At 58.6% G+C, this 26,936-nt stretch overlaps 9 protein-coding genes across 9 annotated transcripts; 4 read left to right on the top strand and 5 right to left on the bottom strand.

The window, feature by feature from the left end:
* Positions 1–2,128: 2,128 nt before the first annotated feature.
* Positions 2,129–4,036, bottom strand: CkaCkLH20_06153 (oxidoreductase; the record flags this gene model as incomplete). Its single annotated transcript, XM_038888870.1, has 3 exons — positions 2,129–3,103; positions 3,153–3,250; positions 3,298–4,036. 3 exons carry the CDS (start codon positions 4,034–4,036, stop codon positions 2,129–2,131), a joined length of 1,812 nt encoding a protein of 603 aa, XP_038745671.1.
* Positions 4,037–4,947: 911 nt separating this feature from the next.
* CkaCkLH20_06154 (pheromone-regulated membrane protein) lies at positions 4,948–6,850 on the bottom strand (the record flags this gene model as incomplete). Its single annotated transcript, XM_038888871.1, has 3 exons — positions 4,948–6,260; positions 6,308–6,731; positions 6,785–6,850. The coding sequence occupies 3 exons, from the start codon at positions 6,848–6,850 to the stop codon at positions 4,948–4,950; spliced, it is 1,803 nt and encodes a 600-aa protein (XP_038745672.1).
* Positions 6,851–9,787: 2,937 nt separating this feature from the next.
* CkaCkLH20_06155 (g2-specific serine threonine protein kinase) lies at positions 9,788–11,145 on the top strand (the record flags this gene model as incomplete). Its single annotated transcript, XM_038888872.1, has 2 exons — positions 9,788–10,606; positions 10,660–11,145. 2 exons carry the CDS (start codon positions 9,788–9,790, stop codon positions 11,143–11,145), a joined length of 1,305 nt encoding a protein of 434 aa, XP_038745673.1.
* A 589-nt stretch (positions 11,146–11,734) lies between these two features.
* CkaCkLH20_06156 (uncharacterized protein) lies at positions 11,735–12,394 on the top strand (the record flags this gene model as incomplete). Its single annotated transcript, XM_038888873.1, has 1 exon — positions 11,735–12,394. The coding sequence occupies one exon, from the start codon at positions 11,735–11,737 to the stop codon at positions 12,392–12,394; it is 660 nt and encodes a 219-aa protein (XP_038745674.1).
* Positions 12,395–12,790: 396 nt separating this feature from the next.
* On the bottom strand, positions 12,791–14,840 carry CkaCkLH20_06157 (uncharacterized protein; the record flags this gene model as incomplete). The annotated part of the gene is made up of 2 exons (XM_038888874.1): positions 12,791–13,672; positions 13,725–14,840. The coding sequence occupies 2 exons, from the start codon at positions 14,838–14,840 to the stop codon at positions 12,791–12,793; spliced, it is 1,998 nt and encodes a 665-aa protein (XP_038745675.1).
* A 2,416-nt stretch (positions 14,841–17,256) lies between these two features.
* Positions 17,257–18,994, top strand: CkaCkLH20_06158 (major facilitator superfamily transporter; the record flags this gene model as incomplete). Its single annotated transcript, XM_038888875.1, has 2 exons — positions 17,257–18,283; positions 18,333–18,994. The coding sequence occupies 2 exons, from the start codon at positions 17,257–17,259 to the stop codon at positions 18,992–18,994; spliced, it is 1,689 nt and encodes a 562-aa protein (XP_038745676.1).
* Positions 18,995–19,165: 171 nt separating this feature from the next.
* CkaCkLH20_06159 (uncharacterized protein) lies at positions 19,166–20,209 on the bottom strand (the record flags this gene model as incomplete). The annotated part of the gene is made up of 1 exon (XM_038888876.1): positions 19,166–20,209. One exon carries the CDS (start codon positions 20,207–20,209, stop codon positions 19,166–19,168), a length of 1,044 nt encoding a protein of 347 aa, XP_038745677.1.
* A 783-nt stretch (positions 20,210–20,992) lies between these two features.
* CkaCkLH20_06160 (uncharacterized protein) lies at positions 20,993–22,387 on the top strand (the record flags this gene model as incomplete). The annotated part of the gene is made up of 2 exons (XM_038888877.1): positions 20,993–21,190; positions 21,314–22,387. The coding sequence occupies 2 exons, from the start codon at positions 20,993–20,995 to the stop codon at positions 22,385–22,387; spliced, it is 1,272 nt and encodes a 423-aa protein (XP_038745678.1).
* Positions 22,388–22,446: 59 nt separating this feature from the next.
* On the bottom strand, positions 22,447–26,211 carry CkaCkLH20_06161 (uncharacterized protein; the record flags this gene model as incomplete). Its single annotated transcript, XM_038888878.1, has 3 exons — positions 22,447–24,296; positions 24,345–25,893; positions 25,945–26,211. 3 exons carry the CDS (start codon positions 26,209–26,211, stop codon positions 22,447–22,449), a joined length of 3,666 nt encoding a protein of 1,221 aa, XP_038745679.1.
* Positions 26,212–26,936: the final 725 nt, after the last annotated feature.

Genomic DNA, 26,936 nt, shown 5'->3' on the forward strand with positions numbered 1-26,936 from the left:
ACGGCTTTCCCACAATCTCGATTTGGTTGGACCCCTGCAGCCCCCCTACCCCCTCCTCGGCCGACGACTGGGAGTTACGGACTGCATTTTTGCCCTGTTTGCCTGTTCTCCATCCCAAGTGGTGTGCTTCTGGCTTCTGGCTCCTGTTTCTGCTGCGAACGTGATCGGTTTTGCGAAGGAATGTCGTTCCGTCTTGGAATTCTCCGCCGCCTTATCCCAAGGCCGACATTGACTTTGTCCTGACAGGCGGCAGCTTCATCAGTCTCAGAGCTGGAGATGGTTCCATTCCACCGTCATTATCCAGGGAAGACGTCTTGAACGTTCGGCCCCGTTCAATCCAGGTTTCAGGGCCGGTCGGCCGTAATGATTGAATGTCGACCGAGTGCTTGATTTACCGCAGACGTGGTGCGTTCTGCCAGTGTCGTCTGTGGCATGGGTGTGGCTCATCGAGATCTCACATTTCGCATCCCAGTCATCCGGGACGTTGCCGAAGGCTGGTTGCGCCGCGCCGCCTCGCTTCGGTTGGACGGTCTAGAACTCTGTGTCGAATGCCTGCTCGGGCTTCTTGATCGCTAAATCGGCCGAAAGTCAAGAGCTCAGCAAACCAATGGCTCAACAGCAAGTGTTCTTGTGTTGGCAGAACGAACGTGACGATGATGTGAGGCCGGCGAAGAAATGCTCAGTAAGCAGCAGACGTAACAGCTGAGTGTTGTTGTGGTGTTGTTGCTGACTCGAGCGGGTTCGGGCGAACCCGACGATGGCTTCATTCACCGGTGATCCACCCCCATGTCTCTGGGTGATCGTGATTCCCGCGATTCCTAGGCCCCCGGAGAGGAATCCCCTATCGCATCGTATCCGAGTCCCGACTCTGTAAATTCCGCATCCCCCGGCCTGCCGTCCCCACCGAATCGAGAGTCAACCGGTGTGCAGGTGCAGAAGTGCTGATGCAGCCATGTGCTGGCAGAGGCGGCGACATCATCTGTGGTTGAGCAGCAGTAATAGCAGACGGCAGCATCGCATCGATAGATTGAAGTCGGGCGATGCGGTCTCAATCGAAGACATCCCCTGCTTGAGGCTGACTCTCGGTTTCGTTAAGGCCTGATCGATCAACGAAGAACCGCCGCCGGCGTCGTGCAGAACCAACGAGGGCGTGCAGGCCCCGTTTCGTTTCGACGGATCCTGGTGCGATTTTCCATTCTTTTCGGAGGATATTTTGCTGGACACGAGGCGGACTTGGCGCTTCCCGTCGCACATGCCCGTTGCGATGGGCGCTCGAAAACCGATTCAGCGACATGGGGAATTCTGGGGATTGATGGGCATCGGGAAAAGGTGTGCCATCGCGACTGGGGATCGTGATGTATGAGACGGCTGGCGGCAGGTGACACTGCCGCTTGCCAGGTGTGGCGGCAGGAGTACTTGGGATTACACGAGTGATGCACTGGGAAAGAAGTAGCGGCTGCTTGCTTCACACGAACCAAGCATCTCGATGGAAGGAGCAGCGCAGCCGAATGATCGGAACAGTTTCCAGCGATTATCATTGGACATGATTTCTCCTCTTGTCTGATTAATGACGCTCATTGGCCTTTATTTCATCCAATCATCAGTATGTGAAGGTTTCCGGAGCAACCTCCTCAGCAGCAGTATCCGTACTTCGGATTACATTGATTCGAGACTGGTCGAGAATTGCGAAGAGGTCTGATGTCACTTAGGGCATGGATTATTAGATTCATATACTTGGATAGGACTGCTTTTGCTCACCTTGTGCGATTTACCTACCTTTTGTTGTTTGGCCCTGTAAGGGTTTGCCTCGCTACAAGTACCTCGGTTCATATACTTGGGTTCTAGAACAGCATGTAGTATGGTTTGGTGGCCAATGCCATGCAGCATGGAGTATTTCGGATTACACGACGGAGCCCCTAGTAAAGAAATTCTGTATTTGAGGTGCTAACTGCGCAACTGTTTATCATCTCACCAGAAGAATAATTGTCAAAGCAGGAGCGCTCAGAAAATCGATTCATAACCTTGACCTGAATGTTGTTATGCTGAATTCGGCTTGGAGTATTTTAGTCATCTTATGAACTCCGGACTTTTGACAGTGGTCTACATACGTCTGATTTTATCCAATCATCTAGTACGCAAAGTCCTCGAAAGCAACCTCCTCCCCTTCCAACCACTCATTCAACATTTTCAACATCGTCGGCCCAGTACACAGAAAATACTTGCTCTTCCCAGCTCCAGGTCCTTTCACATCACTCTCAACCATCCTTCTCCTCTCAATCGAAGCCCCGAGATCCCGAATCTCGTCAATCAAGATGTCCTCCTCTTCAACCCGTCCAGTCACAAACACCGTCGTGACCTGAGCCAGCCCCCGAACAGTATCAAGAACATGCTTCGCAAACTTCAAATCCTCCCCCTTCACGCTCCACAACACCCTCAACCTGCCCCCGGCCTCCAACACCCCCTCAGCCTGCGCCATAACCGGCGTGATCCCGACCCCCGCCGCAACGAAAACCTCTTCCCCCCCAGACCTGCCCATCCTGAACGCCTCCTCGCCGCCGAAGCCCAACACCGGCACCGTCAACGGCGCCCGCGGGTTCCACCTCCACAGCAGCCCCGTGACGGGCCCCTTCCTCCGCGCCGTGATCTCCACCCTCTGGCCCCCTCCCCCGGGTCTGTTCGACACCGTAAACGTCCGCACGTAGTCGTCGTTCAGCGCCTGCGGCTCGTCGTCCCGCATGTGGCTCCACCCGACGTCCAGCTCCTCCGCGAAGTCGAGCGTGACGTACTGCCCGGGCTCCCACCGTCCCGGGGGCTCCAGGCCGAAGGTGAAGCGCGCGACGGTGGGCGTGATGATGTCGCGGGCGAGCAGTGTCGCCGTCGTTTCTGTTGTTGTCGAGGATAGGGCCGCCCCTGGGATTTGCTGCTCGGTGTGCAGGGGGCGGACGGGCGGGTTGTAGGGTGACGGCTCCCGCGGGGTGCCGGTGAAGGGAAGGCCGGACTGGACGAAGACGGCGGAGGAGGCGGTGATTTTGACGGCGAGCTTGGTGCGTGGAAGGTGTGCTGCCGCGTCGTCGCCGAACAGGATGGATGCCGTTCCCGTGATCTTGCGGTGTTAGCTGCTGGCCTCGGGGACACGATTGACAATAACTTACATAGAGGACATTCGACGTTTCAAAGTCCGGAATCGCGACGCCTACCCGAGGGTTGACTTTCAAGTTCCCCAGCGTCTGGTATAACCTGTTCCCAGAGACTGTGACCGTCAGTATGGCATCGGACATACAGCAAGGAGCAACTCACATTCGGGGTATATAATTTCCAGACCACCGTCGTCATTCCTCGCAACCCTCACGAACCCCTTCGATCCTCCACGGTGATTCGTATCCATGCTCTCTCCGTTCCCGCTGGACAGGAAGATCATGTCCGCCTGCCGAATCACCGCGACGGCATCCCCAGACAACGGCAACCCGCGCTCCACACGCCCCTTAACCACCGCCTCCCTCCCCCTAACGTCCTTCTTATTGAGATACTTCGGACAATTCCCAAGACTCTCCTCGACCTTGACCGCAATCTGCAGCTCCCCCCCTCCGTCCCCATCCACCTTCGTAACAGCCCCCGCAATCATCCTCCCCCCAAACTTAACCCGATCCCTCGTCCTCAAATCGATAGCAAGCCCAGAAACAACCTTCCCCTCCCCCGCGACCCCAGGCTGCAGCACCTCGCCCTCCCTGATCTCCCTCTCCTGACCCCCCCAGAGCGCCCTGATGACCGGATCATCGACGACATCGACCTTGCTCCGCACGCCCAGCACGTCCTCCGCGATAGGCCGCGCCACGGCCCCGGCCTCCCCGCCCCAGAGCGTCGTCCACGGCCGGCCCCGCTCGTCGAGCGCGCCGAGCGCCAGCAGCGGCGCGACGGCGACGCGCTGCCCGAAGGAGGAGGGCAGGCCCGCCCGGGTCGGGTTCTGCCGCGTCGGGATCTTGAGGAGCTCGTGCACGGCGAGCTCGCCCTCGTGCCACGCGATCGTCGCGGCCGGCATGGTGTTCGATCCGAGGGAGAAGAAAATGCTGTCCGGCGGGAGGGAGTTTGATGCGAGGAGACTGGTGAGGAGCAGCGTGCAATTCATCCGAGGTTGCGGAAAGCTTAGTAGGTTCGACCTTCGGACAATTGCAGATTATGCTCTTTTGAAGTGATCGTTGAACTGCGCCCTTTGGTAACCCACTCCATGTCAAGATTCTCGATTCCGCATTTCTAAACAGTGCCCGAGGAGAAATTCAATCTCGTCAGCTTCGGGGTCTGATGGTGACATGTCGGTGACAAATCAGGCACCTGAAGGGCGCAATCCCATCCCGAACCACCTCGAGATGCCCGAAACGTCTTAGACGCCCCTGGCGCGCTCTGCTTTGACGATTAATAAGGTTTCGCCCCGCTGCTTATGTACCCCAAACTCGAGGGCCTTGGCAGGGCGTGGGGAGGGGGGGAACGTCATTCACGGAGACTGCGTTCGGAAACATTGGATTGTCATCATCGACGATGGCTGTATTTGACTAAAAATACAAGTTTGGTCCTTGTTTCTCTCTCGCTCTTCGGTCATGAACATGGTCCCCTTTGCCGAGGGGTACGCCCTTTTCCTATAGTACACTGAGAATGGATTGAAGTGAAATTCGGTGGGTATCGAAAGGATGGAAGTTTTGAAAGATGAAGAAGAATCGAATCCAGACTGTGGCCCAAAGCTCTTTCCCAAAGCTCTTTTGATCCAAGTCTGCCAAGCCCGCGTGGGGTTTGGTGAGGCGATACAACGGGTTAGAACCCCTTTTGCCAAAGATCGGCCGTCCTTACACAAGTCGCTAAAGTGGACGCCCACGAATCATAAAGACATTATGAAAAGAAAATGCTGGTTGTACCGAACCCAATGCTCCTCTATGGACCCAAGGGAGACGTCCGGTATCCCTAGTACCGCGGGCCTCTCTGGGACTCGACGTCATCGTTGTAGCCGTTGTAGCCGCCGTAGCCCTGGTTTCTCGGGGGTCTCTGGCTCTGTGACGTTCCCGGACGGGCGAAGTAGTCCTCCTGAGGTCGAGGAGGAACAGGCGCCGTCATGTTCCGCGTGGGAGCAGTGGTCGGGCCACGCGGAGGAATCGGACCAGTGGCACTTCGCTGCTGGGGGTTGAAAGGCTGATAGGCTTGGTAGCCAGGGGCCCGCGGAGCAGGGGTGCGTGATGAGTAGGACGAAGGCGCTGGGCTGGCTCTTCCGTTGGACTGACCAGAGTAGTCGTCGTAGGTGGCCCGCGGAGCAGGAGTAGGCCGGCCACCCTGGTAAGGGCCCTGGGATCTGTAGCTGTCGCCAGTGCCAGTTCGAACAGGGGGCGGGAAAGGTGGCATCGTATCCGGGGAATAGGTAGCGGGACTCTCCGAGATACCCCGCAGGGAGCTTTGTGAGTTGGTGTGCACATGTGACAGCTGAGGGCGGAAGCTTCTTTGCGAATTCGAGGTGCCGGGTCGTGCGGGTGGGGGGTAGTTGTTGAGGTCCAAGGGAGGCAGCGAGGGAGCGGGAGACGCGGATCGCTGGTAGCCCATGTCCGCAGCACCACCGACGAGAGGCGCGCGAGAAGAGTAGCTGGCAGTTGAGGTGGTGGTGCCCATCCTCGACGGGACTGGCCGCTTCTGGTCCATGGCGCCGAGTTCGAAGCTGCCAGGAGTGCCAGGGCGAGACTCGTAAGCAGGCAGCGTCGCGAAGGTGTCGCTGCGGCTGATCATGGGCATCTCGGCGAGCTTGTCGGGGTCTCCCACGTTGGGGATGGTGGGAAGAGTTGCCTGTCGCTCAGGGGCAATCTTCTCGCCGTTCTTCCTGGCTGCCTTCATCTCCGCCTTCTTCCTGTCTGCATCCTGTTTGGCTAACGCTTTGTTGACCTTGGCCGTGACAACCTTGGTGAGGGCCTTGTTGACCTTGCGTTCGCAGTATCCGGAGAGACCACCGTCATCCTTGGGAATCCAGTGCCACAGGAACAGGACGTAGAACAGAACCGCCATGATGAGGTAGAGAGCGGAGAAGACCCAGATGATGAGGGTGAAGAGCATACCAGACAAGATCAGTGCCTGCTGGTAGTCCTCGGTAGCAAGTTGCCTGATCTTCTCGAAGAAACCCAGCAGGGAACCCTCAACGGAAGCTTCGTGAACGGCAAGCTTGGCGTCGTAGACGGACTTCAGGGTGAGGGCGTTGACGACTTGACGGGGGCCGGAACAGACGATGACACGGATCCAGGCTGTTCATGTTAGTGGCGTTCTATGTGACGTGATCGGACCAACTCACACTGGAAGCTGAAGTAGGTGAACAGAGCGATGTACTCGGCTCCCTTCTTGCTCTTGGTGAGTTCGGCAAAAACCAGGAAACGTCTCCAGCCCTGTCCCTTTCCCATGCGAGTACTCTCCAGGCGGACGGCAATGTTGTCGAGGTAGCATTCAGCAACGTTTCCTCGCTTCATGACGCGCAAAGCCCGGAACTGCTCAAAGGCAAGGTTGACGAAGGACGCAATGATGGAGACGGAAAAGATCCATTTCGATATCTTAAAGTCGATGGCGGGATCGATTTCGGAAGACCACTTGTCGAAGGCGAGCAGGTTGATGGCAGTGAACATATCAACGCCGTAGACGGCGACTGAGATGAGCAGCATGAGCCAGAGGTAGAAGTACGCGAACGGGGTTAGGCATCCTCGCGAACGGAAATCGTTCAGGCTCTGTGACGGGTTAGCATTGGAGATGGTTCGACCATTCCCGCGGTCGCACATACGATGTAATCCCACTTCTGTTCCGCCTTGTACTGGATGTTCTTCCGACGATGATCAATGCACCCCATCTTGAACTAATTTTTCGGTTGATGACGGATAAAAGGTATCGTTAAAAATCGACACAGTCGAGGGGCGAAGAGAAGATAGGAAATGGTTGGCCGACTGGGACCGTGTCGCGGATGATGGTGATACCAGAAATCCGGGCCTGCCCTGCACTAGTCGTTACTCGCCCGCGAAGTAATCGACTGTGCTCTCGTCTTGACGGATAGAAAAGAAAGGTCGATTTCGTGACGGGACGAGACGAAAGAGTAAAAGAAGAGAAGTATCCGTAGAGGCGTGAAGGAGAGGGAGAACGGAATGTGGGTCGGGGGTCAGAGGGCTGACTTTTGCGAGACAAGAGTTCGGACCGTGGGCTGTCAGGACTCAGAAAGACATGGTCGAGCGACCAGGCGTTTGAGGGTGGATTAAGATGGCGGTTGAGAGAAACGCCACGGCAAGGTGACGACAGCGAGCCGGGGAAATTCAGCTCAGCCCGTCAATCATTCAATCGGGCTTGTCCGAGTTGTTGAATAACAAGGGGAAGCCGAAGACAGGCGGTGTCGTGGAGGGTCTTGGTGGTGATAATGTGGTAGGGCGAATATCCGCGTTTGATCGGCCGCCGTAAGTTGCAAGGCTGAGTATCAGAATGTCGAAAAGGGCAGAGGTGATACAGCGAATGAGTGTACGTGCGTTCGAATCGATCGAGAGCGAGAGGCGCGAGACAGGACGAGACGATAATGAGCGGACGGCGTGGAATTTTCACGCAGGACTGGAATGCTGGCGGTCGATGGAAAGATCGAGGCTCACTCTCGAGGCCATGGACTGCTTCGCGAAGCTGGAGGGAGGAATGCGGGAGGTGTCAGTGAGTGAGATTTGACTGAGAGCATCGACGTGAACGTGACCGGGCGAGTTAGAGGGGAGTGGAGGCCTTCAAGAGGGATCGGCGAGAGGGGCGCACCCAGAGACAAGAGACGCCGAAAGAGGAAGGAAAGGGGGGCGTCTCTGGCGGTTCCGTCCAATAATTGTGTGTGGTTGAGGGTTCCCGGTCTGGCGTCCCGTAGGATGCGGGTGGACGTTGGCGTCGTGGGCAGTCTTGACGGTTTCGAGCCGTCCGCGGCGCATGTGGAGCAATAGAGCGACTCAAGCGCGGGTCTTTTAACGCAGGTACCAAATCGCCAAGTCCCGAATCGGAATAGCTCCCCATCAGAGCGTTTGAGGTCCCATTTCCCGCCCCAATTACGACATGTCATTGGCCACGGTCACATATAGGGTTGATAAGGGGTTCCACAGTGTGTTCCCCCTGTTAGGTCCCTTCCCTTGCCTTGCCTCTTCCCTTGTCAGGCCTTTCCTTCCTTCCATTCAGGCACCTCCAGCTCTCACATTCAGTGTCGGCCTCTCAGAGCGTCTTCTGCCCCCAAGACCCCCAAAGTCTTACTTGCAGCACCACCACCACAATCGCCTCTCACTGGACGAATCCTCTGTTTGAGACGGCTGCCTCGTTCGAGTTAAACACGGCCACACAAGTTCGCGGCCTCATCTTTATAGCCGCGGCTCGGACGCGCCCGCCCAACCCATCCAACCATTGACCCAAGTCCTGCGCCTCTCGAAGCGGCGGGAGGCCCAGCGGGAGGCCAACTTTGGTCGCATTGTTTCGACCGCCCTGAAGGAGCGCGGCTGCTCCCTGACACTGACGCTGACCACTAATACCTCCGTACCTTAGGTCAATCCGACTAGAACACATCGTCTTCCTGACGATTGAACATCGCTCTCCGACATCTGGAGGACTCCAACCATAACGGATGCTCTCTCCCGCCGGAGACTCTCGCTGCCACCGGGAATCCCGTCTCAACTCGCGGCAGTCTTGCTCAGCTTTCCTATCGATGAAACGTGCTCCCCTCAAACCGTACAACGGTATGCATGATGTCGACACCCCGGTGACGGCACCCTGGACGCCAAATCGGCTTCGCAACTGCTTCTTTTACCTCCGACTTGGCCAATGCGCCCCTTCGCATTGATTGAGCCCCGGCTGGCCATGTCATTCGACGGAATTCAGTTGAACCGCAGGGTCGCACGAAGTCGCAGTTATCCTCTCCCTCTCCAGCATAGCTCGACATTCAAAGGGCTCCCAACCCTCGCAAACGGCGCAATGGGCAAAGGGAGGAGCCTGCAAACACCCACGGATCAGACGGCAGGTCTTGGCCAACATGACCCTGCGAAAACCGGGCTCCTCCCACTTCGGGCAAACGCGACATTTCGCTTTTTCCAATGCCAATTTGGCCGCCGGCCGCACGTGGATTACCCCGGCCATTCGGCTATCTTTATCGCCAGCCCAATCTTGTTGAGACAGTCGACAAAGAACGCGCGACCAAAGGTAGACACAATGTTTCCAGGAAATCCATGGTCGTCGTCGTCGTGTGTTCCGCCAAGTGGCGGCGCTTCGGCGCGCGTGCTTGGGTTGTTTCTCATTTGGTCTGCGCCAACTACTCGGTAAGGGATCGTGGCTGCCTCGCAGTTCGTCCGACCGCTGGCTGGCGGATGTTTCCTGTAGTACTGCGGCTGCGGAGCGGCATCCAACGGCCGTGACACTAATTACGGATGAGGCGCACAGGATGGCCATTTGCGGACTGCCAAGCTCGAAACCGTTGGACGAATACCGACAATGTCTGGTGTGTCTTTGTCGTGATGCAGGAAGCCTCAATGGACCATATCCATTCAGGACGGCTTACATCCATAATGTTGGTGGTTTCTTTCATGATGGTGCCCTGCTTTGAAGTCAAGGCAGTCCATTATGAGGCTCCATTGACGAGGTTGCGCTTCTTTGAAGCCATTGGCAGCAATTGATACAACAGAGAGTTCTGCTCTGGCATTAAACACAACACAATGCCCTACAAAGATGCCTTGAGTTCACCCAGCACTCGTTCTCGCGATGCCCATCTTCTCTACGAGTTCAACGTGACACCGCAGAAATGGAAGACCCAGACCACCCTCAGCCGACCTTCCAACTGGTCAAAAAAGTCAGGGGCAATATATGGCTGGCGAGGAGACACGCCCAGCACATAGGATATGCCGACGGCGAAGAGTTCATCGCTCGGAAAGTGGACGACTTTGACGAGTACTACGATGCCGGGAAATACTCGCTCGGCTTCACGACCAAGAAGCAGCGCCAAATCAAGGGGCTGATGGACCTGCTGTACGACTGCAGCATCGGCCGCAACATCTCCCACATCTTTAACCATGAGAACATCATCTCACTCGCGGGATACCTCCGCCAAAGGCCCTTCCACTCTCAGGTGGACGCCACCGAGGACTACCTCGTCTGGGACATCTGTGATGCCGGCACCCTGGAGCTCCTCTTCGCGGACCGCCACTCGGAGCGCGAGCCCAACTGCTACATGCCCGAGTCGCTCTGCTGGCACGTCCTGACGTCCATCCTCCGCGCCCTCGTTTGGCTACACGACGGCTACCGCCAGGAAGTCGACTGGGTCACGAGCGAGGCGCGATGGGTTCGGACGGACATGGAGTGGATGCCCATCCTGCACCGTGGCATCAGCGGGTCGACCATCTTCTTCCAGCACTCGCGAGGCGACGAGACGTACGGCGTCTGCAAGCTGGGCAAGTTCGGCAACGCATTTGTATCTGGCGTCCCGGCTCGCCGCCAAGCCCAGCTGTCTAACGGGAACCCTTTTCCCAACAGCGAGGGAATCCCAATGGCGCCACAGCACGGCCACATGGGGCTGCGTGAGATGAAGAAGCAGTGGGAGGAGTACCTCGAAACAGGTCACAACGTAAGTCCATCCCCCTCCCCCGCCCATGATGCACTCATCACTAATACCAACAGAGCAAACGCCTGCACACCATCAGCGACGACCACTGGGACCTCGGCGCCGTCCTCTTCCGCATGATGGTCGGCTACCCCCTTCCGACCTTTGACGGCTGCGAGACCTGCAACTGCGTCCATATCCGGCGGTGCGAGAGCATCCAGTGCATCGGCGGCGAGAGCCACCTCGGCCGCGGCTGCGAGCACCCCAACTTCCAGGGCTGCAAGTGCGTCAACCAGTGCGAGTCCCATACCGACATCCACATCGACGAGAACCTCATGCGGGTGGGCTACTCCAAGTACCTCAAGCTCGCGGTGCGGCTTCTCCTGGACTACGACCTCATGAACCCGGCGGCGGGCTCGCAGCGCCTGTGTGACGAGGTCGAGGTGCTGTATCGCAAGTGGCGGAACAAGACGGAGGACGGGAGGGAGTACATCGACGTCATGGACGATCTTCGAGGCCGGTTCTTTTCGTTGAACGGGCTGGACGAGAAGGCGGCGGAGTGATTTAGTCTCCGTCGCGTTGTATCTTGCAGTAAACCCATCTTTGAATACCTATCCAACGTAGCTTTAGCCCAGTGGCGCCAGCGCTCGTCCAAGTTCATCCAATGTCGTGATCACAGAGCGCGCAGTAGTCCGCAGCAGACGCCGCGACCTAAAAGCCAGCACGGTGACGGGATGTCGGTGACAGGTATCCGTTCCCACGTGCCATGCCTCCCGGAGTGGATGCCCAACAGTGGAGTCCTCGGAGGTACGTACCTCTTTATTTTCGCAGCTGCCCCGCCGCAGCCCGAAGCTGCACAAGGCTGCCTCAGAGCTCCGGACAGTGGACCGAACCTCAATCTCAACACACACCACCTCAACCCAGCTCAGAAACAGCTCCGAGAGCTCCCACGAACACATCTTCGAACCGCATTCCGAACCAGTCTCGCACCTCACACAGTCAAATAGGACCACAAACGTCACGCGAGAAAACAGAACAGCAAGCTGCGAAGCAAACGAACCGACCACACAGCCTCAACCGGGGCCATCCTCCCCCCCCCTCCGAAGCCATCCGCATCCTCGACCTCAACCCCCAAAACCGGACGAACACAAAATGTCCTTCAACCAACCGACCCCTCCCCTCCTCCTCACAAAACGCCTCACCGCCTTCCTCGCCTCCAACCTCAACGCCCACCTGCACACGGCCCTCCTCGCGACCCCCTCGGGCCGCCTCCTCGCCCACGCCTCGCCGCACCCCGTCTCCCTCCTCCGCACCCAGTCCACCGTCGCCTCCTCCCTCTTCGCCCTCCACGCCTCCACGGCCCCGGACATCCCCGACGCCCTCCCGACCTCCTCCTCCCTCTCCTCCCCTGCTCCTCTAGCGGAAGGAGCAGGGGGGAAACCGCTCACGATCACGGTGCAGCTCGCGGCCGGCGTTGTTGTCATCAGGAGGCTCAAGTGCGGCCTGCTCTTCGTCTGCATCGGGCCCCTAGCGGAACACATCGACGAGTCGACCTCCTCCGCCCAGCACCTCCACCACGGCAACGGCGAGAGATCCGGCGGCGCGACGCCGAGCGCCGCGCCCGCGTCGCCGTCCGAGGTCGACAGCGTGCTGAGCGTGGGCGGCGTGACGACGGCGAGCCTGGGGAGCGTCGGGAGCGTGAACACGGCGGGCGTGGTGGTTATGCGGCGGCACGCGGAGGACCTGGCGCGGTGGTTGGACGATAAGCTCGGTAGTTTGAGGGTTCCCGAGGAAGGCGTCGGCGTGGAGTGAACTTACGAGGATGCTGCTTGATGGAGGACTGATCTGATTGTTTGTTGCATGGTCATTTGATTTGTGGGAGGATAAGCTGCGATTACAAGGCGTACACGGCGTTGCGAAGATACCACGACGAAAGAAAACTCATCATTTCTTCAAACCAATATGCGTCGGTCATTAAATGCTGTGCTCATTCGCTGTTTGTGTGTGATGTGATGTGATGCCGAGTACGGCTCTATGGATATTCTCTCTCTGTCTGTCCCGTGAAACCAACCACCGGTTCGCCCGCGCCGTACTTTTCTGTCTGTCAATGTTTCCCTACCAAAATAACGCCAATGCAAAGACCGCGCCACCAGTAATACTACGCGTGTTCTCTCCTTATACTGCTCCAAATCATATGTAAATGTTGCCTCACTCGATGCTCATCCGCATCAGGCCGTCGCTGGTGTCGACCATGCCCTGGAACCCGACCCTACCCTTGGTCCCGTTCACCCGGCCGTTGCCGTTCGGGTTGCTGCCCGGCGTGCCGCCCAGACTTCCCGACTCGCTGGGCGCGCCGCTGCCGCCGCGTTCGCCGCCGCCACGGTCACCGCCACGGTCGCCGCTGTTGCTGCCGGGTCTGGACCCCCACGGTTGCACGTCGCGTTGCATGGGGCTCTGCATGATCGGGGAGTTGTGGACGCTCATGCCGGGGCTCACGGCACGGCGCTTGAAGCTGACGGGGTCGAAGTCGTCTTCGCGGCGGCGCTTGCTGTTAATGCGCCGCGTGATCTCGGCCGCGCTGGGGGCTGGTTGCGGGCCTTGTGTCAGGAGGGGTGTGTCGCCTTTCTGCGACTCGCCGCTGCTTGCGGCCATGGCGAAGCCTGCTGTCGGTCCTAGAGACGGCGAGTCCATGGAGATGTCCTCGCTCATGCCGGAAGACGATCCGCGGGGCAGTCCGTTGGGAGGGGGCGGTGTTGTGCGTGTGCCGGCGCTGCTGGCTTCCGAGAACGTATCCCAGAATTTGGAGCCTTTTGAGTTCTTTAGTGCCTGCTGCTTGAAGCTACCCGAGAGGCTAAGCGCGGAATCGGTTATCATACTCTCCGGAATGTCGTCTAGAGAGGTTTCCTGCGTTCCGAGGTTCGGTGATGAATGTTGTGTGGCCGGTGCCGTTGGTTGGCGTGGCGGCTCGAGGTCCATGTCGCTTTCACGCACTTGGCGCACGACTTCGGCCTCGCGCCGGGTTTCCACCTCCACAGGCGCGCCTTCCTCAAACAGAGCCGCTCTGATGCGAGCAAAGTTCTTCGTTTTGGGCTGGATTCAGTTAGTAACGCGTCTTCAGGCAGGAACAACTTATCCAACTGACCAAGAGATTTGCGCGACGGGTGACCACGCGTTTCATAATTGTTGGTCGCTGTCCGTCACGGCTGGGTGTCGTCAAGAGATGGTCGATATCCCCCCTCTCCTCCTCGCCGGATATATGCAGCTGGTTCGCCTGCCAGCTGATGCTCTCTCTCCGGTTATGGGCGGAGGCATCCTTTGAACTGTTACTTGGCGGTGACTTCGACAGACCGGCGACGGTGGCCGGGCTGAATCCGAGACCCAATGGGGGCTTATGTTTCTTTTTGGGCAGTTTCCTCTGGCGCTGCCGCTGCTGAAAGCTCATCAGGCTGTTCATTGCAGGAGACCCCATCCACGGAGCAGGAGACTGTGTTCCGATCGGCGCGCTGGTTTTGTTGGCCTGCGGCGTACCAATGTACGGCTCATCCATGTCTTCATCCATGATGTCGTCGTCGTCGGATGAAGACGAAGAATCCGACCCCAGCGGGTGGTTCGCGCTGCCTAGTGAGCTCGACACGGTCATGCGCTCGTGGTTGCCCATCATCGACCACAACGAATTGGTCGTCTGCTCGGCCTGGCCGTAATCGTTGCTCCTCCTTCCCGGAATGTTCATTCCTCTTCCTCCGATCGTGGGTGACGAGTCGGGCGACGACTCCGCGAGGGTCGAGTGGTGCAGGCTGGTAGCGGCGCGGGAGAAATCAAGACCGCGGGAGCGACGCGGAAGGATGTTTGTCGGGCTCGCGTAGATCTGGGAGTGGTCGAGCTTCGGTGACAACGGCGCGGGTTTCGTGAAGGTGGCGGAGGACGACGAGGACGGAGAGTTTGCAGGCATCTGCAGTGACAGTCCGCGGAGCGGGAACTCGGATCGGTGGGGAGTGACGGGAGGCGCCACCGCCGCCGCCGCACCCGCGCTCCCGATATGGCTGTCGTCCTTGGATGTGTTCCGCTCGGTGATGTGAGGCGATGGTGAAAGCTTTGAGGGCGTCCCGCCGTCCGACATGGAGCGCGTCTTGGACAAGGGCGAGCGGCCGAGGAGAAGACGCTGAGGGGTTCCGGTCACGGGGGGCTCGGCGTCCCTGTCGTCGTCCATGATGGCGTTTTCGTCGTATTCCATATCCCTCATAGCCATGGCACGGTCCATGACGGCGAAGTGTTGGTCGAGAGGACAGGCTCTCGACGGATGGGGAATGATATCCGGCGGCGCGCGGCGGGTGGGTGGGCTAGACGGTGGACCGTTTGGTTGGGGCTCGATGGTGGATTACGGCTTCGGTTCGGTCATTGAGATTTCGGTTGCTATAGGTGAATAAGCAAATGGCATTTTCTGTGATGGATAGACCAAAAGTGCCATTCGAAGAAAAGGTGAAGACGCGACGACGTCGACGCCAACGGACACGGCGGAGGTCAAAAAGGTAAGGTAGTTGCGTTAAGCGCAGACGACGCTGCGATGCGGGCGGATGTTGCAAGGTTCCATTGGATTGGATGCGCCGAGATTAGATAGGCCAGGCCCTTTACAGCGAGCTTGGCGGGTGACGCTGAGGCTCCTTCGCAGGCGTCACCTTGCACATGTACTGCAGCGCCTAAAGTGCGTGCATCGGTACTTGGTCGCCATGACTGCCAACAGCATTTGTTTCCTGGTCTCCACAACGGTGCCGAAACGTCGCGGGGAATGCCCTTAAAATAGCACCTAAAGACGCTGTTGCAGAGAGCTTCTCTGAGGTGATCTTCTCAATGGCGGCAAGCTGGCCATCAACATAGTAAGCCGTCACGTTCCTCAAGAGATGCTTCAAGTAGGTGGAAGACTTCTGATTTGGCTCGGATTCCGGAGACGTAATCTAGATATTGCGCAATCCGTCAGAGGTCAGCCGTGTTTCCCAAGTTGATAGGCCACAGCGGGATCAACCTTGCTGTCTCTCATACCCGTTAAACCTGGCCACAATTTAAGCTTAACGTGAATGCCGTGGCATCAGAAGACCAAGATTATTCAGCCACGTCGCGTGTAAGCCATGAAGAGCTGGAGACTGAGACGGGAGACGACGGCATATTTGGTGGGGATGGTGCGCGGACCATTAGCCATCAAGATGTAAGCCATCTCTTCTGGAGGCTCACTAGGTAGTGGGTGGTGAACTCGTGGCCATCATACGCGTCTGTCATGAGGATATCTCAAGTGAACAGATTTCATCAATACCACCATCTAAAACGACGCGCCGTCCCGCTCTTTATGACGCGTCCAAGTTACACCACGGAAATCCAGCGACACGGAATGGGAACCACTCCCCGGTACAACATCCTCTTCGTCCTCCGAACAGGGCCGGACGAGGCCGACATGACTGACACGCCGGGGAGACTTTGAACCGCATTCGACATAACACCGATCTACGGGCTAAGTGAGTCATGTCGGGGTGTCACACAAAAGAGCCCGACAGGCAGTGAGCAAGCCACGGCGCATGTTTGCAGTCGGTCGAAGCCGGTGGCCCGCTAGGTCCTCTGGGCAGGCAATGTTGTGCACCGAGACCCGGAGCAATATTTTTTGGAACGAAAATGAAAAAAATCGCCGGGAATCCAGCAATTTTGTCTCGACGTCGTAAATCCGAAAGAGGAATGGTGACCAAATAAGAGTGCCGAAGGGCGAATCGACCAATCATCCGACACGGCGCCGTGTCAGTCGGACAAGTTTACTCGCCGACCTCCGAGAGGGGGCCGCTTAGGCCGCCCCGACCTGCACTTTTTTTGCAGTGATTCTTCGGAATTTCCACCCTATATCCTCTATCCCGTCGGTCATTCCCACCCGGCCCACTGCCACATGGCTTGTGAATCTGGCGCAAAGGCCGTAAATCGCTGATCGAGGCTTCTCTTCACATCTTCCCTTCGCACAACTTGGGTCCCTGGCTCGTCCGATATGCACCAGGTACGGATTCCTTCTGCGGATTCCTCCTCCTCTGGCACGCGGCAGCGGCAGAATGTGCTGGTAACTGCGGTGATCGGGATAGTGATGGTGATGACGCCGATAATGCAGTCGTCATTATTTCTCCTTACCTTATGACAGCCCCTCGGAGAGATTTCTTTTCCATCCAACGACCCCTGCCTCGAATTCGTCCGCACCCTCGTCCTCGTCCGACTCCTTTGGCGGCGCTTCCCACTTTCCCACATACCCAAAGACAAACAAGCTCATGCTAATGGCTAGTTGGCCCCTTGGCTTGGGGTCCTGGTTCCAGGCTGGACCCTCCCTGTGGCTTGCAAACAGGTCCAGATCGGGATAGGCCCGCGCTGCGCTGCTAACACCCGATGGGATGCTGCTGCTGTTGTGCTGGAAGGAAATTTCACGATCTCGGGTGTCATGTAGGGCATAAGTATCCCACCTGCCGTCTGCTGATTTTTGCTTTCGTCCCTTCTTGTTGAATCATCTTCCAGGGTTGATCGTTTCTTTCAGCGGCTTCGGTAGTTCTGCCGTCTTACTCCTTCCGTCACTCTGCTTACCACTTATACGTGAACCGTCCCTCAACCCTAATCGGTCAGCGTATTCAAGAAATATTTTTACTCATACAGCAGGGTTCATCACCATGGATACGAAGCATCGCGAAGAGAGGCCCGGCGAGACCACCTCTGCCGACCCCTCGATTCTCACAGAGAAGCCTCCCCATGACATGACAGCGACGGACAGCAACAGCAAGCAAGCACCCTCCATTCACGAAGATGAGGTCGAATACCCCCACGGCCTGAAGCTCATCCTCATCATCGCCTCTCTCTGCCTCGCCGTCTTCCTCGTGGCCCTCGACCAGACCATCATCGCCCCGGCCCTCGGCGCCATCACCTCCGAGTATGGCAGCGTCAAGGACATTGGCTGGTACGGCTCGTCCTACCTGCTCACCACCACCGCTCTGCAGCCCATGTACGGCACGATCTACAAGCTCTTCAGCATCAAGTACTCGTACCTGGCAGCCATCTTCGTCTTCGAGGTCGGATCCCTGCTCTGCGCCCTGGCCCCGTCGTCCACCGCCTTCATCGTCGGCCGAGCCATCGCGGGCATCGGCACCGCTGGCCTGTTCTCCGGCTCCATCGTCATCCTCAGCTACACGATGCCCTTGGAGAAGCGTCCCCTGGCGTTCGGTCTCATCGGTGGCATGTGGGGAGTGGCTTCCGTCGCTGGTCCTCTCCTGGGAGGTGTCTTCACTGAGAAGGCTACCTGGAGATGGTGTTTCTACATCAACCTGCCCATCGGCGGCATTGCCATGGTCTTCGTCTTCTTCCTGCTTCACATCAGCCGCAAGAACAACCCCGACGGAAAGACGTTCGTCCAGCGCCTCATGCAGCTCGATATCATTGGTACCGCCATCTTCATCCCCGCCATCATCTGCCTTCTCCTCGCCCTGCAATGGGGCGGCGCCGAGTACCCCTGGAACAGCTCCAAGATCATCGGTCTTTTCGTCGGATTCGGCCTCATGATCATTCTGTTCATCGGAATTCAGATCTGGCAGGGTGACAAGGGAACACTCCCTCCCTACTTGTTCAAGAACCGCAATGTAGTCTGCGCGATGCTCTTCGCCTGCTTCTTTGGCGCCGCCTTCTTCCCCCTCATCTACTACCTCTGTAAGTCTCTCTCCTGCACCTCACGCAGAACAGGCACTAACAAGCGCAGCCCTCTACTTCCAAGCCATCCAGGGCGTCAGCGCCGTCCAGGCCGGCATCAAGATCCTCCCCCTCCTGCTGGCCACCGTCGTCGCCAGCATGGCCAGCGGCGCCCTCATCTCCGTCATCGGCTACTACAGCGCCATCATCCTCCCCTCTCTCGTCCTCTTCACCGTCGGCTCCGGCCTCATCACGACTTTCGACCTCACCACGCCCATGCGTGAGTGGTTCGGCTACCAGGTCCTCGCCGGCCTCGGCATTGGCGCCGGCTTCCAGATCGGCGTCCTCGTCGTCCAGACCGTCCTGCCGCTCGAGGACGTCCCCGTCGCGACCGCCTGCGTGCAGTTTTTCCAGGCCTTTGGCGGCGCCATCATGATCGCCGTCGCCCAGAGTCTCTTCCAGACCGGCCTCGTCAGCGGCGTCGCCTCCCGCGTCCCCGATATCAACCCGACCATCTTCATCAACGGCGGCGCCGACCAGGTCCGGAGCATCTTGACCAAGATGGGTCGTGCCGATGCGATTGAGGCGGTTCTGGAGGCTTACATGGTTGGTCTGAGACACACGTACTACGTCACGGTCGCCTGTGCCGCCGCCGCCTTCGTGGCTTGCCTCGGTCTGCAGTGGAGGAGTGTTAAGAAGGAGGGCAAGGGCGCCACTGCCGTTGCTGTTTAGACGTTTGAAGAAGATGTTGGTGTACGATGCGTGTCGGATGTGTTTAGAGGATACCCGGGCTAGAACTCACTCTGCTTAGACTAGGAATTGTAATGACGACAATAGAGTCGATTAATGAAGTTATCCAAAAGAATCCAAATACACTCTTTCTTATCCAAGCTTAAATCCAATTCACTGGGTATCATCAGGCGGCAAATCCCACCCCTTCTTCCTTCCTTTCCCCTTCCCCTTCCCCTCCGTCCTCTCCTCGCCACCAACAAACCTCAAGACCCAATCCCACACCCTCCTCGTCTTAGCCAACTGCGGATTCGCAGCCCCAGACCCCCGAGACTCCAGGTCCTTGCGGCGGTAATACCCGCCCTCGTCCCCCTCCCCGACCCTCCGCCGGTACAGCACCGTCGTCCGCGTCAGCCCCTTGCGCAGGCTCTGCCCGTACACCTTGCCCCGGAAGACGTGCAGCGCGACGTTCTGCATCAGGACCACGTCCTGCCGCCGCAGCTCCGTCGGGAGGACGTTACTCCCACCACCGCTACTGCTACTCTTGGCGTTCGCGGGCAGCCAGAAGGTGACGCCGAACCCGGCGCGGGTGTCGTCGCCGACGAGGACCTCCACCAGGGCCAGCTCGGTGCCCCAGCGCGTGGTGATGGACCGCGCGGGCGAGACGGAGATGACGCCCGCGATGAGGTTGACCGTGACGGTCTGCGGGGCGAGTTGGAGGAGGGCCGGGCCGGCGGGGACGTCCTCGAGGTCGCTGAGGTGGTGGGACGTCGCGAGGGGCGGGCGGACGCTCGTCGTGGTGGTGTCGCCGTCGCCCGCGAACGAGGACGACGTCGTTTCTTCCGTCAGAAAGGAGTCCGTGACCGTCGTCTCGAAGGACTGCGTGCCCTGCGAGTGCGGGAGCTGGGACGAGGGGATGTCGTGGTGCAGGGCCAGCGAGTGGTCGTAGAACTGGGAGAGGAGGAGGTCCTGCTGGGACGCGGCGCCGCTTGGGTCTTGCGAGGCGGAGATGGAGAGGCTGAAGAAGTGCGCCGGGGGTCTGAAGTCGGTGGGTAGGCCGTGGGGTTGGGAGAAGCCCGTGACGAGGGGCGCGCGGTGGAGGGATAGTGAACGCCAGGAGGGGCCGGCCGGCGGCGTTTGGAGTGGTGGTGGTGGGAGGAGGTCCGGGGAGGACCAGTCCGCCTCCGGGGCGCCGGCGAAGATGAGGACCCGGGGCATGCAGGGCCGGCCGGGGTGTGGCGAGTTGTGCTCCGGTGGTTTTTTTGATGGAGAGAGGACGGGACGGGATGTGCGTGTGGAGTGCAGGAATGAATGGTGGGGGAGGAGACGAGAGAGCAAACCGCGGGGTAGGTACCTTAGATTGCCCCGTGCCGTGCCTTGCAGCCAAGTCACACACGGTACAACAACGGAAGCGAGTGTCTCTCCCTGAGGTGAAGAAGGGACGAAAAAAAGACACAAGACGGGTGACACGCCAGGAGAAAGTGACAGGTTGGTTACCTTGCTCGGGAACTCAATTAATCTCTTGGAAAGCCGCAGGATCCCAAAACACAGGGCTGACGGGTACACCTCTGTGACATCTCCGCAATCCGTGATGGAAGGGAGATGATGGGTTTCATCGGCTTTTCCCTCGCCGAATACAACTGCCGCCGAGTCCTGCCTCCCTGTCTCGGGGAGGTGCAGAGAGAACGGTCGCAGCGGCGGTTTGTTTGCCGGTGGAATCTGCGGATTGGCAGCGTGCCGTTGGGACCTCGGCATCTCAGCTCCACACACCCCAGACTCTCCATCGCCCGGGATGCGATTCGGTCCCTCGGGTTTCTCAGTTCAGCTTCATCCTCTTTGAAATTGAGACGTTCGTCAAGTCTTTTCGTCTCAGTAATTCAGACACACTCATTTAGTTGACTGCCAAACAATTGAGACAGCCTCTCGCGTTCGAACGTTTTGTAGATACACTCACTCAGAAACCGGCCGGCTCAAACGAGCAGCCAGCCAACCATAACCGCCATGTCACCGTCATCCGTCTTCCACATCAAGGAGCACATCCTCGACGCTTCTCACGTCCGCGAGTTCCCCCACGCCCTCGCAAACTCCCAAGATGACGTCCTCAAGCTGTCCGTCAAGGAGTACATCCCCAAGGACAACACGAACCCTCAGCCCGGCGACGTGACCATCATCGGCGCGCACGCCAACGGGTTTCCAAAGGTGCGTCCGTCACGCATCGCTCATCTCATCTCATTTCATTTCATCACTTTCATCAAAACACATCAGATGCACAAAACCGGCGAGATCCTTGATTGAGACCACGATACTGACAACAGCACCCAGGAACTCTACGAGGCCCTCTGGGAAGACCTCCACGCCGAGTCCGTCAAGACGCAGACCTTCCGCATCCGCTCCATCATCATCGCCGACGCCGCCTGGCAGGGCGCCTCCTCCGTCCTCAACGAGGGCAAGCTCGGCAACGACCCGGGCTGGTTCGACCACCCGCGCGACCTCCTCCACGTCGTCAACACCCTCCGCCCGCCCCGCCCCCTCTTCGGCGTCGGCCACTCCTTCGGCGGCAACTCCATCGTCAACCTCGCCCTCGCCAACCCCCGCCTCCTCTCCGCCGTCGTCCTCCTCGACCCCGTCATCTCCAAGTGGTCCTCCAACGCCCGCGGCAGCATCGCCGCCAGCCCCGCCGCCGCCTCCGCCTACCGCCGCGACCTCTGGCCCTCGCGCGCCGAGGCCCGCGCCGCCTTCCAGAAGAGCCCCTTCTACAGGGCCTGGGACCCCCGCGTGTTCGACGCCTGGGTGGACAACGGGCTGCGGGACGTGCCGACGCAGCTGTACCCGCAGGGCAAGGGCGTGACGCTGACGACGACGAAGCACCAGGAGGTCTTCACGTACTTCAGGCCGAGCTGGGACGCGTACGACAAGACGGGGCGGGCGGTTGTGCGGCCCGACCTCGTGCCGGACCTGGACCAGTCGTTGAACGAGAGGTATTACACGTTCCCCGTGTACCGCTCCGAGGGGGCGAGCACGCTGGCGAGGCTGCCGCACCTGAGGCCCGGGGCCCTGTACGTCTTTGGCGGGACGAGCGATCTGTCGACGCCGGAGCTGAGGGAGGAGAAGATGAGGCTTACGGGGACCGGGCCCGGCGGGAGCGGCGGCGTGGCGAGGGGGCGGGTGAAGGAGGTCACGCTGCCCGAGGCGGGGCACCTTTTCCCCATGGAGATACCGGGGCTGAGTGCGAAGTTGACAGCGGAGTGGATTGTGAAGGGGCTGGGCGAGTGGAGGAGGGAGCAGGATGAGTATGAGAGGTGGTCGAAGTTGAGCGTCCAAGAGAAGACCACGTTGACGGACGAGTGGATGAAGAGGATCGGCAGGCCGGAGAGGCCGCCAAAGGCCAAGATGTAGGTCACGATAGATGCTGGTGCTTAGAGATTCTTAGATGTAGAGTATGTATGCAAGCGTGACTAGCTATCCTCTTCCTCCTCCTCCTCTGGCGGGATCCACACTAGGAGACCGTCCTTGTCGATTTTCATGCCCTCTGTCGGGATGATTCTGAGAACCTTCTGGAAGTACTTGTCTCTTACCACCAGACTCGGCCTGATGTAGGCGCCGCGTACGAGGGGGAGGAGGCGGTAGGTCACCGAGCGCCGCGAGACCGGAAGAACGTGGACCGTGGTTTGTTTGGCGCCCGAGAAGGCGAACTCGTCGCTGGGTTCCATGCTGAGGCCGAAGGTCAAGAAGTGGCTCGACCCGTTCTCGATTGTGACGTCTAGGTGGATCAGCCCGGTGGCGGGGTTGGCAAGGGAGTAGGAGGCGAGGACGCGGGGCTCGGAGCCGAGAACGATGTATCTCGGCACGAGCATCGTCGTGGTGTTCGCCTTAGAGGACGGGTCTGCTGACGCGCGGCGCCATTTGAGGACGAACGCGACGTCGAGCGACGCGGGACCGCGGTCGTCAAGGCTCAATTTCTGGGCGACCAGGTTGAAGTGTGCTTCTTGCATCGACTTGGGGGATATGCGGAGGCCGTCCGCTGGGATTTCGGGCCGGGATGCGGTTGTGCACCTGGCGTTGTTCTGGCATGCGACCACCTCGGCGTCCATGCCAACGATTTCGAGGTCTTCCGAGGCAAAGGAGGCGAAGTGGCATACGAGGCACCACTTCTGGGCCAGACCGCGCGGTTGGATGGCGGCTTCGTTGGTGATTGTCGGGTCTTGGACGCCCTCGTAGTCAAAAAGCGAGGGCCAAGGATCGGGATGGAGGCGGGGGATGAGGTCGTAGTTGGCTTCGAAAGGATTGACGACATTGAGCTGGACGGGGAGGATTTGCATGATCAGGGTCGCTGGATCGGAGACGAGGTGGTAGAAGACTCGTAATGTGACGTCGTAGGAGGTTGTCAACTGAATAGGATCAAGAGAAACCTTGACCTTTGTTGATTGCGACGTTCCAAGTGTGCCGAGAGGTAGACCGGTGAGCTTGGCTTCCTCCTTGGCTTCTTCTGCAAAGTGTTCGTCTTGATCCTCGACTCGGACTCGAAAAGAGGGAATATGCTCGCCGAATACGTGGACCTCCAACTTGGCGACGGCTTCTTCATCCTCCGCATTGAGTACGTCAAGAAGGAGCTCCATGGGCTCGTTCGCGTAGAACTGTTCGAGGGGCTTTGCAAGCTTGATTTCCATCTTGGGCGGCCTGGGCTGCACTTGGATGACGTGGGCGCTTTGCCGCACAATGCGTCGTCTGGACAGAGACGGACTGAACCAGAAATCCCCCGCGCCGAGATCCTGGAACGCAATCGTGTAATTAAGCAAAAAGTCGTCTGCCTCCAAGATCAGGGTTGCTGAGGATGCGCGGGCCTCGCCAGGTTCTCGCAACGGTATCGCCATTTCGTAGACATTGGTAGAGCCGGGCTTGATCGACAGATCGGCCGACCCGCTCAGGACTGAGGCACCCTCTTCTTCATTGTCATCACGAGGTGTCTCTGCCAGCGGCACGTTTGAAAGAGTCACGCTGCCCCTTTCTGTGCGAGCATTGGAGTCTGGGGTGTGGTCTAGGGTGATGGTCTTGAGACTACCCTCGAAGTCAACATGCAGTCCCTTCAGTGTTACTAGGGCTGCATCCGGGAACGCTTCCGACTTGATCGCAACTTGAGCTTGACAGGTTTCGCCGGCTTTTCCGTCTTCGGCCTTGAAAATGAACGATGCCGAGATGAAGGACGATACGACGTCGTCGTTGATGGTGACCGTAGGCTTGGTCTCAATCGACAAGCCCTCCAAGGACTTGGAGATGTCGTAGTGCCACTTGGGTCGCCGTGTGAACTCTGCAGAAGGTAAGTAAAGAAAGTGCAAAAGCCCAGCGAGAAACTTACTCCTGTTCATCAGCTCCCAGTCAATGGCAACCACAAGCGGCCCATTTCCGGTGTGGGCAGCAGCAGCCCGAAGAACCCAGCTGAGGTCCTCGGCAATGTTGAGCCAACCTTCCGCCCTGAACGACATATCTTCCCATAACGGGCGCAGCAACGCAACAACGTCATCCCACGCCTTCAAGTTTGCCATTTCTTTGGCGCACTGGAGAGACAGCTCTGCTGATATCCTGTGCTGCTTCCGCGCCTGGAACTGGGATCTTGCTGCCATCAGGAGGTCGATGATGAGCTGAGAGTGGTTGACTCCCATACCCTGGAGGGGGAACTCCTCGTGAGGATCTGGGCACATGTAGGTGTCGTATGTGAAGGCTTTGCCGGCCACAGCTGATGCGGGTGTGGTATCTGGTGACCTGCGGTCTTCCTCGGGAATTGATCGAGCAAGGGCGCGCCTGGCTGCGAGATGCTCTGCCGCAGTGCGGTACCAGTACCCAGTGTGATGTAGCATGTCCCAGGGTTGTAGTCTATCCACCGCAGCAGCCTTCTCCGGTTGAAGGAAGAGCGTCTTCGTTGATGGTGCTAGACTGCGCAAGTCTACTCTCTCGATCAAGTTCGCCATGACAACGGCCCACCTCGACTCCCACGCCTTCCAGCCGTAGTTGTGCGTGCCTCGGCCTCGTCGATCAATAAAGTCGGCTATCTTATCGCGGTGTGTCTGCCATCTCCGCACTGCTGAGGTGGTTTGCCCGCCCCAGAGCACGCACCGGATGCCGCGTATGGCAATAGTGTCGGCAAGCATGCGCGCCTCGTTCCACCGCGGACTCCAGCTCGGGATGACGTCCATCACATCCTGGCTGAGGAGCTCCTCGTACGCTTGATCGTATGAGCGCAGCGCAGCGTCCATCTCCTGGCGGAACTCGGCAAATATGCCCGTCTTATAGTCGTATCTCACGTTCCAGTCCTGGACCGTGAGTGTTTGTGAGGTGTTTGTAGGCGGTACCGTGGGCGGCGGGGCAACGCCACGACTGCGCTTCTTCCGCGCATGACGGCCGAGGTCTCTATAGTACTCTATAGCTTGCAGGAACACCGCAGCCAGCATGGAGTCTGCCGTATGCTCGAGATCGATGGACAGGTCGCCGGGAGAGAGGTAGAAGAATGATTTGGTGTCTAGACCTACGCCTCTCCTAATGTTGTCAAGCCGGTCCTGGACGAGGTCGACCATGGAGGAAGACGCAGTGCCATCGCTCAAGAGCACCACAGCGAGTCGCGTTCTATATCCAGATTTGCCAAGAGCGGTCTTGAGGTTGTTGATGTCGGTCTTTAGCTGGTTGTCGTGCAGCGTTGCGAGGGTCGGGTCGGAGGTAAGGATGCAGAAAGAAACGTAGACGCTCGGGACCAGATCCTCATGTTTGTGCAGCCATTCCGTGTTCATGAGGCCGTCGGGGTACAGAGGAGAGACGGGGCTCAATGGCGAGAAGGGAGAGTGCAGCACGGGAGGTGTATCGGGGGCTTCGATACCCTCTGGAAGCCTGGCTCGCCGGGGAGGAAGGACAAACGACTATCCAGGGGGTTAGTCTTAGAGAACACATGCGGATGGTATAAGCCGTACCCGACCAGCCACGGTGACGCGGAGCTTGTAAGGCTTCCCGCTGTCTCTCCCGTTCCACGGTTGATTCCTCCCATCCTGGCGCACGATGTAGTCCCTCAGCGCTTCGGCATCTGGCGTCTCGAGGTTCGGTAGCTCTGATCGCAACAGAAACGCCTGGTCCCGAAGCTCGGCGTTCAGAGGCAGGTCCTTGGCGGGGCTCGAGGTGAGACCGGCGAGGACGACGTGCGGGATGTTGTGATCCAGGCTTCCAACTGGATATCCGTCCATTTTCAAGGTATTCCTATCTACTCATGGGCGAGTCGACCGAGGTGAGGTATCGAGGGGCAGTGAGGGATTCGTCGCGGGAGCTCTGGCGCAGGTTAGCTGGAGCTCTTAGCGAAACTTTGCGGGGATCTCACAAGAGCAGACTCAAGGGCGCATGGTTGCCGAGCTTGTGTTTCGAGGTTCGACAGCAAGACGAACAAAATTGCGGATTGTCGCCAAGGAAGGCCTCATTCAAATGATAATCGTGAAAGCATGGGGTTCAAGGTACCGATCTGTACATGTCACAGGTATCGCAGCTCCATTCCAGCGTTGGCCCACTGTACCCAGTGACTTCACAGAGGGCGTCACCCCCCTGTGAGCGCTGCAGCGATCGTTCGACTTGGCCGCGGGCGGGAAATCTTCGGGCTGGATCGGTAAAAATGGGTGCCGTAATACAGGCTTTTGATTGGCTGAGGCGGCGGATGCGGTCATGGTCCACGGCCCAAAGTGCCCTGAAGGAACCTGAGTGAACCTGGCACTGGCAGCGCAGCGCAAAGCCAGCCTTGCCGCCCGCGTGGTTACGGCAGTAGTAGGTCTCCTCCCGCCTCGTCACAGAGACTGCGCGCAGAAATTGAGGGCTACCCATTCTACCACTTCTCCCACACCACACCACCGCATTGCTCAAGCCGGTAAATGCCTCCCTTGCGACCTTGTTTCGACGCGAATCTTGGCCCGACGAAAACTGTGTG

The sequence above is a fragment of the Colletotrichum karsti genome (assembly GCF_011947395.1).
Source record: "Colletotrichum karsti strain CkLH20 chromosome Unknown Scaffold18, whole genome shotgun sequence".
NCBI lineage: Eukaryota > Fungi > Ascomycota > Sordariomycetes > Glomerellales > Glomerellaceae > Colletotrichum > Colletotrichum karsti.